The sequence below is a fragment of the Chanodichthys erythropterus genome, chromosome 5, assembly GCF_024489055.1.
Source record: "Chanodichthys erythropterus isolate Z2021 chromosome 5, ASM2448905v1, whole genome shotgun sequence".
Classification (NCBI taxonomy): domain Eukaryota; kingdom Metazoa; phylum Chordata; class Actinopteri; order Cypriniformes; family Xenocyprididae; genus Chanodichthys; species Chanodichthys erythropterus.
The window spans coordinates 19135105-19154340 of NC_090225.1; the positions used below are offsets into that span (position 1 = coordinate 19135105).

Sequence of the window (19236 nt, forward strand, 5' to 3'; positions counted from 1 at the left end):
ATTTGTGTTTAAATAAAAATAGACTCATTTGCAGGAGCTCTCATGCTTTATATTGGCATGTATTATTAACTTTTAATCCTCGGAGTTTTGCTCTCGCATCAATGTGTGTGTAAAGATCGCGCTGCCCCGCCCCCGCCTAACGGAGACTATATCCGCGTACTGTAACTACAGTTTATTAATGTACGAACGAGTTTGACGCGGGGATGACAGACATTACGTCATGTGAATATGAAACATACATATTTCCTCCCAAAAGCGGAGGGACAACTGTTTTAATCCGTCAAGTATGATGATTTATACATATGAGTTTATTTAATAAAATACACAAGCAACAAAAAGATTTGAAAACCTTCAAAATCGCTTGCTTTTATGAGTGATTTTATTTGCTTTAAGTGTTTTCTCCTACTTTGCGTTCTGCTGTTCCTCCATTAGTATCAGAGACAAGAGACAAGTACAGTACACAAATAGTAACATAAAAAATAAATAATAAAGATATGTGAAAAAAAAATATTATAATATTATATAGATAGGAGCAGTTACAGCAAACATTCTCTTTATATTTTATATATAATATAATAATTTATATTTATATATGATATTTATAATAATTAATATTATATATAATATAATAATTTTATATTTTATATTATATTATATATAACAGTTTCTCTCACTTTGGTGCATTTCTCCAATCACAACTAAAATTCTTACTTGTTCAACATCCACATTATAGTCTCTTGTTCACATCATAAATGCAGTTTCTCATTCTCCTGAACAAATTGCAAATGCTTTGGTACATTCATGCATTTGATGTACAAGTGTCAGATGTTTCCTACATTATCACTTGCTTATGTCATGTTCATCAAAATATACTAGGTGTCGAATAGTTTTTATTTTCATAAGCCATTAAATGCAAAATGGTTGAACTAGTCATAAACTGTCAAGCATATTTTCTATATATTTCTTTTAGACTTTTTTTGTCCTGAATTATTAAATTTCAGGGATGAATTTTGAATTTCAATAATGAAGGGGAATGTAATTCAAGCAATGTTCAACAGTTCTCTAAAATATCTCAGATGCCATCTCATTTGGGAGGCACAGACAGAGCACAACACAATGTTACACACTCTGAACATGAATGAACAACAAGGACACAAACAGAGTCAACAGACAGAAGAAGGAGTAAGATGTGTGGTGGAAGGGTGCGGAGGAGAACAGAGGAAGAGGAAGAAGAGGCCAAGACTGAGATGTTTCTGATGGAAATAAGAGCCACTGTTGTAGATCATGCTCTCAGTCATGACCTTAAGGCCGAGACGGGTCAAAATAGCCGAATGATGGGAGATGTGTTTGTAGACAGAACAGGTGTGAAATCAGATAATGTTCACTATGTACTGTTCACTACATAAACTGTAGACTGATGTAATGCTATGTTACTGCAGTCTACTTGCATTTTACATTATACAGTAAATATTACGGTGGCTGAGAGAGATCACCGCGCACAACTGAAGAAAACACATGCAAACAGAAAAAATGAACAAAACATCTTGATCAGTTTGACAACACACTTGCTGCAAATATTCACCCAAATACAGAAACTTGCTGCAGACAACACACATACAATGATGATGAAAACTTTCAGGTAATCGACAACACCACTGACAAGTGTTCATTGAACAAGCATGTTCCAGCCAGGTTCGTCACTTGTTTGGGGTACCCTTGAAACATTTCTTTGTTATCAGTTCTCCTCTGTCCAACAGTGAACAGAGCATTATTATAATTCAGGCAGCTATCATAAGTCCGATTGGGATGATCGCAACAGTCAAAGTATTTATTCCAGTTCCATCCAGTTGAGGATCATATTCATCACGCTGGAATGGATGGTTTGGTGAGGATCTGTGCCACTGGCTGTCATTATATCACATGACATTGTAGCTACTGTAATTTTTTGACAGACCACCAGAAAGTATATCTGAATCCTGTCTCATCCAGTCTAGAGAGACGTGTTCATACTGTTGAAATGTACGCCATACAGATAAAGTGCAGTCTTGTGTATTTTCAATCACTGACATCAAAATCGTATCCATATTACTTCTGAAAATACTGTCAGAGTGTCTTTGTGAACAATGATACAAGGACTTGTCATTTTGATGACACTGATATAAGGATTATGAGCTGGTTACAGGCTATTGCATGTAATCCATTGTGTGCTGTTATTTGTATGAACTGTTTTAAGAAATGCACATACTGGTTTACATCTTAAGGATGCATATGAATGAGAATATATAATAGGAGAGCAGTTACAGCAAACATTGTTTTATATTTAGAGAGAGAGAGAGAGCAGTTACAGTGTTTAGTATAAAAAGTGTTTAAAAGAATCATGACTCAAGCTGGGACGTTTACATGTTTGTTTACAGATTTATTTTGTTCATACTTTGATTTTAAAAGGCACTGGATGTGAAACCCCTGCTCCCCTAACACTAACCCTAACCCTAACCCTAGCCCTAGCTGAGAGCTGCAGACAGTGACACTGAGTGACTCGCCGCCCTTCCCCCACCGGCTTCTGATCGCGCGCGCGCCTCCCGCCCATCCCCCACAGCAGCAGCGCAGCAGCTTGAGTGCAGAGTGAGATCAACTCTGAGGAGAGATCACGAGTGCTGCTCAAATGATGGAATAATCTGTCGTGGCTATGCGTTTTAAAGCACTTTTACAAGATCTAGCACCTTTTCCTTCCTTTATATTTAATATAAAATACCATAAATTAAAAAAAAAATTGAAAGAAAATGCTGTTAATAAAGTGCACGTTAAAGTTTATTTTAGAGCCTCGAAATAATCCACACATCTCCCTGATTTTAACTCAAACATTTGATTAAACAGAATTAGTAAAAATTAAGATATGTGTTCCAAAGAGATCGTTTAAAAGTGATCATGTGCTCTGTCCATTAGAAAGACGTACGCCTCCGTTTTTATTTTATTTTTTATTTTTTTATTTAAGTTTGAAGAACCAGTACTGTGAATAAATCAAACAAAGATCTAGGTGTTTGCCAAAATATTTATTAGGTCAAATAAATGTAGTCACAATTTCAACGTGAAATCCAAATACGTAACTACGTCATGCACGCACGTCAGCTGTGGATGTGTTTTCCCGGGAAATGCAATCACATGGCATTGCTTGACGCGAAAAGACGACAACCCCCATCAATGGACGCTGGAGAGGTGAGATCAAGTGTTGTCCCGAAAATGCATGATAACTAAAATACACTGTGAAATATGAAAGTTAGTAAGATGTATGTTTACTTTAGTGGTTAAATTATTTTCTGTTAATGTTTTATTTCTCGATTGTATTTGAGTTTGATTCTCATTTGATTTTTTTTTGCAATAAGGAAAAAAACAGTTTATTGCTTATTTGTAGGCATTGATCAGCAAATATAATTTTGTTATATTTCATATAATATCTCTTTAGATTCTACAATTTAATCAGTGGTAGCCTGTTTTTCTCATTTTTTGTAAAATGTCAACAGTATGTATTGTAATTTGAAATAATTAATTTTCATTTTTTATTATTTGATGTCATTTTTAATTTTATGTAATACATTATTTACACTTTTTTTTTTTTTAGTTGCACACAAAAGTATCCATGTTTTTTTATTTATCTTCACAGAGCTTTTTGCACAATGACAGTACATAGACACTTTATAGTATTTTTTATTCTGTGTGTCAAGCTCCAAAGCAGACAAAATAGTCCATATGAATCTATCAGGTTACTGACTGAAAATCTGTAGCTTTTAAATTAATATGAATATGGATTGACATCAATCATCTGGTCACAATGGTTTTTGGCATCAATGATATTGCTGTTTTTTTTAATCTAAATGCCTGTTTCAGACTGGTCACATGTGCTGTCATTGCATAGAGCTCTGTATTACATTTAAAAATAAACTTTAGTGTTCCACAGAAAAACACAACACAGGTTTGTACAATTTTAGTACAGGATTAGTACAATAATTATGTACATTTTTGGGTGAACAATTCCAGTAAGATCAAAAAGATTTTTAAAATGCTTATTTAATCCATTCACCTTATATTTCTTTTTATTTCTTTTTTTCCAGAAATAATGCTGAAAAGCAAAAGGCGTAAAACACCTCTGCAGGATGCAGAGGATCACATGACCCGTAGAGCTGATAAGCCTGGGCTTCAAGAGCAGTTCATCAGCAAATATAAAGGCAAGTATTTATGACTAACCAGATACACGAATGGTTTGGTCTTGATGTCATTAATGCAGAATAACCTGCTTTACAAATAAAGTCTTGTAGTTTAAAGGGTTAGTTCACTCAAAATTGAAGTTTCTGTCATTAATTACTCACCCTCATGTTGTTCCACACCTGTAAGACCTTCATTCATCTTCAGAACACAAATTAAGATATTTTTGATAAAATCTGATGGCTCGGTGAGACCTCTAAAGCTACTAAAGACATATTTAAAACAGTCATGTGACTACAGTGGTTCAACCTTAATGTTATGAAGTGATGAGAATATTTTTTTGTGCACAGAAAAACAAAATAACCACTTTATTCAATAATATCTAGTGATGGGTGATTTTGGGCACACAAAAAGTATTGAACTGCTGTAGTCACATGATCTGTTTTAAATATGTCTTTAGTAGCTTTCTGAACACTGAAAAAGGAAATGATTTTGCTCTCAATGCAGGCCTCACTGAGCCATTGAATTTGATCAAAAATATCTTAATTTGTGTTCTGAAGATGAATGAAGGTCTTACGGGTGTGAAACGACATGAGGGAGAATAATAAATGACAGAATTTCATTTTTGGGTGAACTGAACTTTTAGGTGGTTATTGGTTTGTATGTAAACCAGGACAATGGATCATTTTTATAATAGGGTTAGTTCAAATAATGTCATTTATTACTCACCCTCATGCCGTTCCATACCCGTTAGACCTTCAATAAGGTGATTATTTTTTTTGCAGCTATCAGTATATCGTTGTGCATGATCATGTACATGATCAATGTTTTTTTTAATTTTTTTTTTTATTATTGGGTTTTGGTTAAATTCCTGAAGTAAGGGCTGCTTTTTCACTTTTTTTTTTCTAAGACACAATATACATCAGTAATACCCTCTTGTGATTTAAAAAAAAAAAAAAAAAAAGCTTTTACTTTAAAGGCAGTTGCTAACAAGTGTCTAAATGGGAGACAGAGGTTTGTCTGGGACATTAAAAATCATCACCTGAACAGATAAAGTCATCTACTCACTAGTCACTTTCACAGCCTTGTTGTGTTTAGAGGTAGATTTAGGGATGTACACTGTACACAACCATTCAAACATACATTATAAGAATGCAAAACATTATACTTATTACACAGGGAGATGGATTTTTAAAGTTTTACAGTTCCTGGAGGCACATTTATCAACAACAAAAAAACTCTTTATCTAAAGCCAAAAACCATCCATAAACATCCATACACCACAAAGACAAACTATCCAGAAGCGATGCATGTTAAACACAGAATTTTCTTTTAAAAATAATATAACAAAAACATGTTCTAGATGATTTCTTGAAGCTTAATCATGAGGACGATGAAGTTTTGCAACTGTGGTGTATTAATAGGCAAACTTAAGCTTAGTTTCTGCAGCAATACAAAAGCCAGTTAAAACAACATATAGGGTTTTAGTTGAGGGAACCAGGGGTGTGTGAACTACCGGATCACCTGCAAAAATACGTCATCGCTGCAGCACTCTATTCTAAACTATATAAAGCCAAGATAATATTGCTTATGTATGAAAGAGTATAAAAATTTTAACTATATAATTTTAAGACTTTAAAGTATAATTTAAATAAAAAAAAGCACAGCATACTTAGAAATTTGCCTGGCTATTGACTATTTTCATTCAGTAATTTCCCTTTTACATATAATGTACATCATATGGCAGAGAACTTTAAGTAATGATCAAAATGATAGTTGACTTTTAATAAACTGCTGAATCTAATGCATTTCTCCTCTTCAGGGCGTGGAGTTTTCACCACTAGAGCTTTTTTCAGAGGTGATTTTGCTCTTGAATACAGAGGTGAACTTCTGAGTTCAGAAGAGAGTCTTGACCGAGCTGAACACTACACTGAGGCCGAGAACGCGTTCCTGTTTGATTTTCAGTGGCTTGGCAGAAATTGGTGGTGAGTACAGACCTGTTGGATTGATGTAGTAGAGGCACTATATTGTATCGCAAACCTGCAAGATTTAATTCTAGCGGGTTTGCTGTCTCGTGTTTTTTAATTGACTTGTTTTAAATGACCATCACATGCAACTTGAAAAAAGAAATGCCTCTATCGTGGTCAGTAGACGAGGTGGCAGCACAACTGTAATGATCAGACTATAATCCCAATCACTTTGAAGCGGTACTAACTGCAGTGGAAGAACAAACCGAGCCGAGTTGAGTCGTACCGCACAGTGAGAAAGTGCCATAAAAGAGCAATGGCACCAGGGTTCGTTTTTAATCTAAACAAACATACCAAGTGTGAACACACCCTTAATACTTAAAATCAACCATGAACTGACTTGAAGGGTGCTGAGTGCAATTTCTTTGAGTCATCAATATTCTTTTTTAACCGTATTCCCAAAAGAGAACAAAATGGTGAATGTTAGATGCATTTGTCTGCTGAGAGGATGTTGCCATACACTGTCCGATAGATCTGTGGTTCTCAGACCCTCCTCTCTGCAGATTCTGTTTGTCTCCTTAACCTGACACACTCGGTTGAGTTCATAGAGCTGTGTCCTGATGATCAGCTGATGGTCTGAATCGGGTAGATTAAAAACGAGACATACAACTTATGCAGAGCGGTGGGTTTCCACTTAAAAATAACTCTACATGTCTAGCATATATAAGATTACAAGTATTGAGTAATAATTTTATGTCTTTATAGCATAGATGCATCTAAAGAAGACGGTTCCTTGGGAAGACTTGTAAATGACGAACACAGAAATCCTACTTGCAAAATGAGAACCCTTGAAGTGAGCAGGAAACCTCACCTGTGTCTCTTTGCTGTGCGAGACATTCTACCAGGGGAAGAAATCACTTTCAATCACGAATACTCAGATTGGCCATGGCGAGTCAAGGTACTATCAAGAAAATGATAGAAAGATTGATCAGTAATTCAGGATAATCTTTTACTATCTGATTAGTTACCATGTGATTGTGGTCTCATATTTCTCAAGCCTTTGAATCAAGCATCAACTGAATCCTCTGATAAAAAGCCATCCATCAGTTTGGGTCCGCAGAGATCGGTAAGTCCACTTTAAAACATCTGTATCATTATTCTATATTATTGACTCTTTTGTGAGTAGTGTGTCTGGGTGTTAACAGAAGGAAAGGAGTGATAGATAAAGTTACTGTAGGACAGCTAGAGTAATTACTAGTTTTTCTGTTCTATACAAACATTTCTGATTTTTATATTCACTGGTTCCTTTTCTGGCATCCAGCCTCATTGTGCTGCTCCTGTTTCTTCACCTGGATTGGACGAGGTGAACAGCAGTGGTCCACATAAGCAGTCAGGCAAAGCAAGAACATCAAGAAAAACGGTAACTATCTCATAATGCAGCAACTATTAGATGATTTCTGGGAAAAACTGTTGATATTTGAAATCGACACCCAAACAACCACACCCCTCCCTTCATTGCTCAGCCCCCAAAATACTGAACACCCTATTCAACACAGGCAACTACTAACAGCTGATGCACAGGTGTTCAACTAGAAAAGATCTTTATCGCTGGCAGACCATGGGATGCATTAGAAGGTTTGTTTTTAGTTGATTGTAGGTGCGTGTCCACTTCATCCAGCACACTTTGTGTAAACGCTCCAAATGGTACAAAATAATATTCTGTCAGAATTGTAAAAAGTTAAATTGGTTCCTTCCCGGTCTGGAAGGAACCACTGCGGAGAAGCACAGTATCTGTGTGACTCGTCATAGACATAAACAGAGAGAAGTAGCTCCAGCTACAATGTTCTTTAGACACATGCAGTTCTGTTTATTAACCGCTCAAGCACCAAAAGTTATGGAATGTAAATGTAGCGCCTTACTACCCACCTCTGCTAGTTACCTAGTTATTGTCACAATTTTATTTTCAATATTGTTAATGTACATTTTATGTTTGTTTAAAAGGTTAGTTCAAATAATGTCATTAATTACTCACCCTCATGCCGTTCCACACCTGTAAGACCTTCATTCATCTTCAGAACACAAATTAAGATATTTTTAATTAAATCTGATGGCTCAGTGAGGCCTCTATTCAAAGCAATGACATTTCCTCTCTCAAGAACCATAAAGGTACTAAAAACAAATTTAAATCAGTTCATGTGAGTACAGTGATTCAACCCTAATATTATAAAGTGACGAGAATATTTTTGTGCACCAAAAAAACAAAATAACGACTTTTCAACAATATAGTGATGGGCCGATTTCAAAACACTGCTTTGGAGCTTTATGAATGGGTTGTTTGCACATGACGTCACAGCAGCAGCGCGAATGAGTCTGGAGGGCAGGGAGTGATGTTTCTATATAGGAATCCTATCAAAAACTCAAAAGGTTTTGCATTGTTTATAGTTGCTCAAATCGTTAAAATCGAGAACCCAGAAGGTGTTTATATCGTTTACATAACTTATACCGTTTTTTATAACTTTTCATTTTTTAACGTTAAAAGTTGTCGCCTTTTTATAGCGTTTTGCATCTGCTGATACTGAAATTAATATGGATACTTACCTTTTGTTTTTGACTCGGTTAAATATTAACATTCTTCATGCTATCGTTTGCAGGGAGGAGAAGATATTTTATCCTATTTAATTATAATTGGGTGTTTTCCTTCAGTTTAGTAGAATTGTTTACAATGTTGATCTGGTTACCACGAGAATAGTGTCACGCGCTGCTGCTTTCAGCCGTCGTATGGTAGAAAATGTCCAAATAAAATAAATATTTAACAAGCTGACAGAAGATGATGCATTTCTTTGTTGGAAGCGTGTAAATGTAACTAGTTTTAATGTTATTTTTGTAAATATTCACTTTCCCCATAAGGAGAATCGGAGGGTCACGATCAGGGGACGGACACCGACACGCTGTATTTTTGTATTTATTTCAACAAATGACCAAAATCAAACCCATAGAAGCTTGTGAACAGTTTTGAAGTGGCTGTGTGCAAGTTACAATCATTCACAAGCGAGTGATCATACTCGTAAAACATAATGTTAATTAATTATTGCACAAAAACCAAATACAAAACTCAAAAGTATGTTTGTTTTTTTGTTTTTTTTTAAGTGAAAGGCAGTGGGTTTATTTAGTGACATTATTACATTTGCTAAAAGTCGTCTTTCCTCACCTTCTCAACCAAGGCGAAAATTGTATTACCGTCCATTTTTTTTCCCCGAACGATACTGTGAGTTCCTATTACAATTCTCGATTCAGCATAAATGACCAACAATGGCGACATTTTTCACAATCAAAAATTAAAATACTGCACTTGACTTCACTAGCAGAAAGGCAGCGCGATATAAACAAACCAGACTAGAACTGAACGCGGCGTGACGGCAGCTTCACATTCTCTATATCTGCCTCCTCGATGGCAATCAAGTCTTTCAATTCAGTGGAAAAGTCTCTCCTCTTCATAACACAAGGATCGCCAACATATGTTGTGATTTTCTGTTTAAACCTTTCTAAACCAGCACAGAAAGGACTTTTCTCCATCTTTTCCATTCTAATTTTCACTGCTTGCCCTCCACCGGAATTTTGCGCTTCACCAGAACCACGTGATTGCAAACAACCTATTGAATCAGTGACTCGGAGCGCCAAAGTCATATGATTTCAACAGTTTATCCGTTTGATAGGAGAGCCGAGTCACTGATTTGATTTGTGAAGCTCCGAAGCAGTGTTTTGAAATCGGCCCATCACTATATTGTCGAAGTCGTTATTTTGTTTGTTTGGCGCACAAAAAGTATTCTCGTTGCTTTATAATATTAAAGTAGAACTACTGAACTCACATGAACTGATATAAATATGTTTTTTAGTACATTAATGGATCTTGAAAGAGGAAATGTTATTGCTTTGAATAGAGGCCTCACTGAGCCATCGGATTTAATCTAAAATATCTTAATTTGTGTTCTGAAGATGAACAAAGGTCTTACGGGTGTGGAACGACATGAGGGTGAGTAATTATTGACAATATTTTCATTTTTGGGTGAACTAACCCTTTATGCTAAATACTTCTTTATATATCCACAGAAGCGGTTTCAATCAAGACTGGCAAAATTAAGAAAACATCATGAAGATTGCTATGAACGTTTTAACAGGGCAGAAATTGAAAATGAATGCAATACGATTGCTAAACAGCTATCACAAAAAGATTGTTTGGTGAGTAATATGTCAACATCATCACAATACTCTGTGATCAACACCTCAGTCCATTAACAGCTAATTATTTTAATATTAATTAATAGTTTCCTTAGTTCTTTTGCTTGTAGACCTTGTTTTTATTCAAATTATATTTTCAAACTGTTACAGTCATCCTTAGTCACGTCCACAACTGATGCATCCTCTTCATCACCACCCTGTGCTGTGTCCACCTCTGTGATGACCTCATCACCGTCACCGTATTACCGGTTACCAGAGGGGACACTGCAGTTGGCAAAAATGAGTAAAGTCCTAATGGCCATGGAGAAAGGAACACTGTCTGACTTCAAAGGAAAGAAACTTGACAACATTGAAATTGACCCAAATGGTATGAGTATACTTGAATGGTCTGTGTGTGTCTGTGCTGTATATATTTGCAAAAACTGTACATTATCATATGTTACAGATGCTAAGTATAATCAATAAACTGTTGATTTTTTTTATCAATTGTTTAGAGCAACTTGAGGCTCAAGGTGATTCCATGTCAAGTGATGAGGAGGATTACAGTGACGTATCTCAGACAACAGCACCAGCAGAGACTGATCCACCTGTTCAATCTGATCAATCTGTTTCACAAGAGGATCAAGGTAAGAAAAATCTCTAAACTACACACACAATAATCATCAAATAACCATAAATTAGCTCCAAGCAGCAATAGCCATCCAAAGGCTTTTCAAAATTCAGAAAAATCTACACATTAGGACATATGTATGATTTGGTCATACTCACTGATTTAGTTGTTATGAGAATTACATTTTTAATTATTCCATAGGTTCTTCAAATGCTCCAAAAAAGAAATGGGAGGACAATGAGGTAAAAGCAGTAGAGAGACACATGATGGAGTTCATCAAGACATGCAAATTTCCTGGTAAGCAAGACTGTGAAAGATGCATTCACGCAGAGCCAGAAGCTTTGAAGCAGCGAACATGGACTGGTGTGAAAAATTATGTGCGGAACAGGATCACGACTCTTAAAAGAAAGGGTGGTTTGTGAGGAGGCACAAACACAAAAACACTTCAGTGCCTTTTATAACTTCTTTACTGTAAAAAAAAAAAAAAAAAAAATAAATTTATATATATATATATATATATATATATATATATATATAAATATATATAAAAAATATAATAATACTGTAAAAATATAATATGATGTGGAAAGTGTTAAAAGTATTATTTTTGTGAAGAGAGTGGCTCAACTAGTGACCAGCTCATTGAAAATGCTGTACATTAAAGTTGTTAGCAGAAGACTGTACTGCGATGTTGCATAAACTAATCAAAAATACTTTTCTTTAATCTGTACCATTTATCCCAAGTAAAATAATCCCATATTAGCTCTTATAAATATATTTTACATCAAGAAAGACAGAGTATAAGAACGCTAATGAAGAAAGAATAGTTCATTTTCAATTAGGGCTGGGCGATATATCGTATGTGATTGTCACGCGCATTTTCGTCAGTAAAGCCGGTTCCCTGATTACCACTAAATCGCCATCACCTGCTTTCAAATGGAGCGGCATTTAATAGGCAGAGCCGTAGATCACTGACAAGCCACGCAATATCGCGTTCATTATTGCAGATGAATCGCCTTCGATAATGAAGGCGATATTGCGTAGCTTGTCAGTGATCTACGGCTCTGTCTATTAAATGGCGCTCCATTTGAAAGCAGGTGATGGCGATTTAGTGGTAATCAGGGAACCGGCTTTACTGACGAAATGCACGTGACAATCGCATACGATATATCGCCCAGCCCTATTTTCAATGTTCCGTTTTCATTGTTGAGGTAAAGGGGATAAGGGGGAGGAGCGAATGTAAAGGTGAAAAGAGGGAGGAGCGAATGAAAAGGTGAAAAGAGGGAGGAGCGAATGTAAAGGGGATGAAAAGAGGGAGGAGTGAATGTAAAGGGGATGAAAAGAGGGAGGAGTGAATGTAAAGGTTGTGAAAAGAGGGAGGAGCGAATGTAAAGGTTGTGAAAAGAGGGAGGAGCGAATGTAAAGGGGATGAAAAGAGGGAGGAGTGAATGTAAAGGGGATGAAAAGAGGGAGGAGTGAATGTAAAGGTTGTGAAAAGAGGGAGGAGCGAATGTAAAGGTTGTGAAAAGAGGGAGGAGCGAATGTAAAGGGGATGAAAAGAGGGAGGAGTGAATGTAAAGGGGATGAAAAGAGGGAGGAGCGAATGTAAAGGTTGTGAAAAGAGGGAGGAGCGAATGTAAAGGGGATGAAAAGAGGGAGGAGTGAATGTAAAGGTTGTGAAAAGAGGGAGGAGCGAATGTAAAGGTTGTGGAAAAGAGGGAGGAGCGAATGTAAAGGGGATGAAAAGAGGGAGGAGCGAATGTAAAGGTTGTGAAAAGAGGGAGGAGCGAATGTAAAGGTTGTGAAAAGAGGGAGGAGCGAATGTAAAGGTTGTGAAAAGAGGGAGGAGCGAATGTAAAGGGGATGAAAAGAGGGAGGAGTGAATGTAAAGGTTGTGAAAAGAGGGAGGAGCGAATGTAAAGGGGATGAAAAGAGGGAGGAGTGAATGTAAAGGTTGTGAAAAGAGGGAGGAGCGAATGTAAAGGGGATGAAAAGAGGGAGTGAATGTAAAGGGGATGAAAAGAGCGAGTGAATGTAAAGGGAAGGAGGAGGGTGAAGGTAAAGGAGGAAGTTAGAGAGAATTTAAAGACTGATGAATGGAGGAAGTACGGAAGCCTCCAAGTTAGTGCTAGTTTTGCATTTGCATCGTTGTCCTTTGTAAATTGTTTTTTTCTAATCTTTTTGAATTTCTGTTATTCTCCACAATGTGTTGATATTGTTAATATTAAAGACTCATTTAATCAGTTTGTCTCACTAGAGTCCCCAAAGGGTCATTTTATCGGAGTGTGTGTATCACTAGAGTCCCCAAAGAGTCATTTTATCGGATTTTGTGTATCACTAGAGTCCCCAAAGAGTCATTTTATCGGATTTTGTGTATCACTAGAGTCCTCAAAGAGTCATTTTATCGGATTGTGTGTATCACTAGAGTCCCCAAAGAGTCATTTTATCGGATTGTGTGTATCACTAGAGTCCTCAAAGAGTCATTTTATCGGATTGTGTGTATCACTAGAGTCCCCAAAGAGTCATTTTATCGGAGTGTGTGTATGACTAGAGTCCTCAAAGAGTCATTTTATCGGATTGTGTGTATCACTAGAGTCCCCAAAGAGTCATTTTATCGGAGTGTGTGTATGACTAGAGTCCTCAAAGAGTCATTTTATCGGAGTGTGTGTATGACTAGAGTCCCCAAAGAGTCATTTTATCGGAGTGTGTGTATGACTAGAGTCCTCAAAGAGTCATTTTATCGGATTGTGTGTATCACTAGAGTCCCCAAAGAGTCATTTTATCGGAGTGTGTGTATGACTAGAGTCCCCAAAGAGTCATTTTATCGGAGTGTGTGTATCACTAGAGTCCCTAAAGAGTCATTTTATCGTAGTGTGTGTATGACTAGAGTCCCCAAAGAGTCATTTTATCGGAGTGTGTGTATCACTAGAGTCCCCAAAGAGTCATTTTATCGGAGTGTGTGTATGACTAGAGTCCCCAAAGAGTCATTTTATCGTAGTGTGTGTATGACTAGAGTCCCCAAAGAGTCATTTTATCGGAGTGTGTGTATGACTAGAGTCCCCAAAGAGTCATTTTATCGGAGTGTGTGTATCACTATTTTTATTCATATAGTTTTTTGACTATTATTACATTTTGCAGAAAACATGCCTAATGTCTTAAGGCCCCAGTGAGTAGCCAGAGATGACTCTGGTGAGGAAAACATCTTAAGATGTTTTTGGGGTAATGATTATTTGCAGTCAATACTAAATAAACTAGAGGGATGCAGGCAGTGGTCAGGGAAGTGTTCTCTGCCTTGAAGTCAAGACAACTTTATTTCTAAAGTGTGTTATACTATACAGTTAACTTCAAAACACCTTAAAATAACTGTTGCAAATTGTAACAATTGACATGACTTATATTTGAGTTGTAAAACAGTTCTGCAGAAGACAATAATGTCATTATTCAGCTTAATTCAGTTCATCTTTTGTTCTCTGATAGTCAATACAGTCGAATCAATAATATTTCTGAATGTTAATTGTCATTTCCCAACTGAGCAATCCAAAGGCATTCGATCTCAAGCTGCAAATCAAATGAAAATGTATGCTACCCATTTTCAGTGATCTTGAAGAAGTTAAAAAGCCCAGTTTAGTCTCTCACACTAGTTTCTCTGCTCTAGCTTGATTCCAGTACCCAGTATTGAAACTTTGAATTGTAATATTACACTTCTGTGTCTTCTTAGGATAAATAACTTACAAAATTACAAGTTACAACAAAGTCCTGAAAGTGTACCTTAACCAGAGTCTGTGTATCTCCACAGTCCTCAAAGGATGACTAGATCAGAGTTTGTGTATGTCCCCAAATTGGACATATAAAATACTGTCCCCAATGTGAAGGTAAAGTGTCAGGTCTTTAAGGAAGTGTTTTATTGATAAAATCAAGTGATATCTGTAATAAGGGCTTCTCCAGAAGCGCAGTGATGTCTTTCTTTAGTCTCTAGACCCTTCAGAAAGGGTAGTCCCTAAAGGTAGGGTATCCAGTCATACGTCCTCACATTGTAGTTAAGTAGGTATGTGTGTGTGTGTGTGTGTGTGTGTGTGTGTGTGTGTGTGTGTGTATTTGAAGTACACACTACATTTAAAAGCCTCTCATTAGGAGCACAGGAAGCTTGTCAGTGTGCCAGTTAAGTGTTGGTGTGAGTAGGACCAGTGCGGCCTCTTGTACTCACTCGATTACGCACCTAATCAAATCACCTGCTTGTTTATACGCTCAGTACTCCTGCATCAGAAAAGCAGCTACGCTTCAATCATACTGCCCGTTTTTCTCAGAGGACCTCCAAACAATATCCATAACAAGCCCAGCGGTCTGTGCTTTCCTCCCAAAGGCAGGCTGCTGGATTTGAATTTCTCTTTCTTGGTGGACTCTAAATCCACACGCACTGTAACATGTTCAAACTGTTTTCCGCGTGCTTTAGGAATCCTCTCATGTTCTGAAGCAGCGATTGATTTGTTTAGAGCCGGTGGCATCATAATCACCCCACAAGTGGAGGGAGCTGACTTACATTTTCCGCTCTGTTATACTTGCGTTATTGGAGTGTGGCTTTCCTGAATGCGCTGGCTGAGAGTTTGTGGATATTGCATTACAACAATATTGTCTCTGTATGCGCTTAGTTGTTCACCGAGAGACAGACTACAAATGGCCGGGTTGCTGCTTGTTTAAATGCTCCCAAGCATGGCTAATGCCTGGATTATCTCCTAGAGAAATGATTTAGTGAAAATAATGGCTTTACAATGGCCCCACTGCAGCAGATATACACACCAACCCAATAACCAGTCCTTTGAGAGACTGTATTGATTGTGGCAGTAATGTTGCCCTATTCCGCTAGAATAAAGATACGAATACAAGAATATAAAGCTGATTTTTTTTTTTTATTTATTCCGAAGCCGTCTTGTGCTGAGCCCACCTGATGCTGAAAAGAAATGGCAAACATGGAAACGTGGGTTTGGAAAACATGCTTTTTTCGTTTCCTGTGAGAAGTGCAGAGATCATCAGAAATATTGGCATAACTTCACCCAGCTCATTGTCTCCGGTCGGAGCCCCTCCACCCCCCGCTCCATGTTTACGCCGAGACTCTCTGCCTGCCTTAGGATCAGATATGACATCATTTAGCCACAGCTGCGGGCCGCACACGAGGCGTGGAGAGGGAACAATTGACCAGGGGGGACGCAGGAAGAGCCGACTGACCTGATTGCTCAGCTGGCCGAGCAACTGGGAAGGAAGGCCCAAGGCGGAGTCGTGGATGTGAGGAGGGGTGATGGTGGTGGACAGTGCCCTAGTCACCCTCCCCTCCCCCTGGATGCGTCCGCATCCTCGTTCGCATTCGCCCTGCCCTCTGCTGTTCTCCTGCCTGCCTGTCTGTCTGAGCCAAAGCAGATTTGTACATGAAAAATGATCTACAATCTCTGTGGCTGTATCAGCTTCCAGATATAGACGTTCCTGATAGGCCAAATCCCCTTTAAAGAGGGCTTTATCCCGCTCACTGAAAAGCCATGGAGAACAGTACATTCTTTTATCTCTGTACCTCAGTATGTTCTAAATATGCACCACGTTTTGAGCTGCGACACCAATCTGTCCTGATCGGCTTGTGTTCGGTTAACATGGTAGTGCTTAGCGGGAAAGGTTATTGTATAAATGTTAGCGCAATCTACATTGCATTGATCGTTTTTAATTATTAGATGCACAGCTGCTGCCTGAATATGAATCAGATGGACGTTTCATCTATGTATAGATAGACAGCTGGAAAGGGCACAATGCATATGACCTACCACATGTTCATTTCCATATAGAAAGAAAGAAGACCCCAGTTTACAATAACTTTGATGTGAGAGAAACTTCTCTGGAGAATATAGAGGCTGTTATTTTATAACTACATTTTGATATTATTAGTGTTATTCTTATTAATATTAAAATACAATGAATTAATAATAATAAAAATAATAATATTTTTTCATAATTTTGGCTTCTAAGATTAAATCTTCCCAAGAAGAACTATCCCTTTAAAGACCCCCAGGGATGTGTATACTAGGAAAGTTGTATTCCAACCAGTGTAAACCTACATTTTATTTGTGGACAGAGAACAAAAGCCTGAAAATAGATTACAAACCAGAGCGCATAAATACAGCACAGGGCAATCGGGTGTATTTGTACTTGTATGTTTGCGTCTGGGTAAGAGATTGCGATAGCCCTTTCCTCCTTAAGAGATATGTTTTCAGTGCAAGGAGCCGATTCCCGAGAGGCGAGTGATCCTTTTTAATGACAGGGATTCATCTGTTAGCGTCCCTCAGGCCCCACGCAGCACTGTGCGGCGCGGCTCCCAGCAGCCCACAGAAAATGGGCGGCAGCCTCAGGAGAGCGCACCTCCTCAGCCCCTCAAGATGCCATGTGGGAGTTTAATTACTCCTGCGGCCACAAACCGCAGCTTACGTGCTCTCATTACTACAAATGCCTTCATTCTCTGCTGTTTTTAATCATTTTTAGGCAAAAATATCACACCCGGAGATGCCTGTGCCAAAGTGAAAAAATAGAACAAGAGCAGAAAGCAAGAGATTGCTCTTGTGAGGGGGGGTTGGGTAGGTTGTGTGTGTGTGTGTGTGTGTGTGTGTGTGTGTGTGTGTGTGTGTGTGTGAATAGGGGGTTGAAGTGAGGGTGCTAGCCTTCAGGGAGGAGATGGGGCTTAGAGACAGGACTTTGGATTACTAACTCAACAAAAAGGACTAAACATCTATTCAGTCAGGTCCTTCTGGTCTTTAAGGCCTACTCCTGCTGCTTTAATGAACTTATTTGGACGCAGTGTAGTTCATCCACCACTGCTTAGAAGAATCAGGCTATAATTTGTCTCCTCATATTTGCTTAAGACTTTAAAGTGTCACCACTTGGAGTAGCCTGCTATTTAAAGTGTCATCTGTGTTATCCAGGATAATTTGAGATGTTCCAAGAGGATCTTGTGCTTTAAGTGAACTGCAGATTTCCAGCTTCCATTGCTCAATTGTTATGTTCCAATTTGCTAATTTAATTTGAGTATTTTGGTATTCAATATTTGAATATTGAAATAAATTGGCAAATAAAGCAGAATTTACATGTTTGCTAGCAAATGGCAACAGATGTCTTAGTTCTTAGCAAATGTGACCCTGGACCACAAAACCAGTCATAAGTCGCACGGGTATATTTGTAGCAATATATTTGGGTCAAATTTATCGATTTTTCTTTTATGCCAAAAATAATTAGGATATTAAGTAAAGATCATGTTCCATGAAGATATTTTGTAAATTTTCTACTGTAAATATATCAAAAAAATACTTTTGTGAGTGGATATGCATTGCTAAGGACTTCAACTTTAATTTAGATTTTCAAATAGTTGTATCTCGGCCAAATATTGTCCTATCCTAACAAACCATACATCAATGGAAAGTTGAAGAAAATTGTCAAAAAAATTTACCCTTATGACTGGTTTTGTAATCCAGGGTCATTATTCAGTCACATGTACACACAATTTTTTGAGGTTTTCTGGGAATTTATGCAGTGTATGTGTTTCCATCTTAGCTTATGTACATGTTTTCCAACTAAAAACTTCAAACACAAAATGTTTTTTATAGAAAAGAACTGCTTTTGTCCATACAATGAAAGTCAAAAAAACAATACAACTTCTGTGTTCATCCAGTCTTTTTGGTTATGTTTGAAAATCTGCATAAAAATACAAAATGGATGGAATCTGGCTAATGTCATACACTTGATTATTAGCAACCTAGAAATAGTGCGTAATCTGATATATTTGTATTGATGTTATGTCAAAATAAAATACAATTAGATTTTCATTGGATTTCCATTAAAATTAGATTTTATTTTTTTTGGTGTGTGTTCTCAGGCCACACTTTATATCCCATTAACAATTATCAGTCCACATGCACCCTTCCTTCCCATACTGTTTGAGCTGTTAAATGTGCCAAGACTGTGCACTAATGTTTGTAAGTTAAATGTACTCCCTGTGAGGTAATGAGTGACAACCCAATACGTGCTGCATTCTCCTTTTAATTAGCGTTAGTCCACTAGCTGTTGTGTAATGAGGTCATGTCAATATTGAGCCTTATACTTCCCTCTGCTGTTAGGAGCTTCCAGAGAACAGATACACTGCCCTCTTCGCTGGTTGGGTTATGGCAGACTGGCCAATGATCTTATTTTTATGTACTTAATCAT

At 37.5% G+C, this 19236-nt stretch overlaps 2 protein-coding genes across 14 annotated transcripts in view; both read left to right on the forward strand.

Annotated features, from left to right (window-relative positions):
- Positions 1-19236, forward strand: part of zmiz1a (zinc finger, MIZ-type containing 1a) — a 165709-nt gene that overhangs the window by 68630 nt on the left and 77843 nt on the right. The window contains exon 1 of one of the 11 annotated variants that reach the window (XM_067386431.1): positions 11291-11307. The exons of the other annotated variants lie outside the window; for them this stretch is intronic. The gene's annotated coding sequence lies outside the window, so the exon portion shown is untranslated. Of the gene's footprint in view, positions 1-11290; positions 11308-19236 lie in introns of those variants that run through there. 11 annotated transcript variants of the gene reach the window in all.
- Positions 3689-11444, forward strand: LOC137020622 (uncharacterized). Of its 3 annotated transcripts, none has more exons than XM_067386441.1 (9): positions 3689-4220; positions 6020-6182; positions 6930-7122; positions 7222-7290; positions 7486-7584; positions 10272-10400; positions 10551-10767; positions 10895-11026; positions 11212-11444. In XM_067386441.1, exons 1-9 carry the CDS (start codon positions 4112-4114, stop codon positions 11430-11432), a joined length of 1332 nt encoding a protein of 443 aa, XP_067242542.1. In that variant the 5' UTR covers positions 3689-4111; the 3' UTR covers positions 11433-11444. The 3 variants fall into 3 exon arrangements, with proteins under 3 accessions (XP_067242542.1, XP_067242545.1, XP_067242543.1); XM_067386444.1 differs by lacking the exon at positions 3689-4220 and adding an exon at positions 6728-6846 and having other exon boundaries at positions 6135-6182; positions 6935-7122; XM_067386442.1 differs by lacking the exons at positions 3689-4220; positions 6020-6182 and adding an exon at positions 6581-6846 and having other exon boundaries at positions 6935-7122.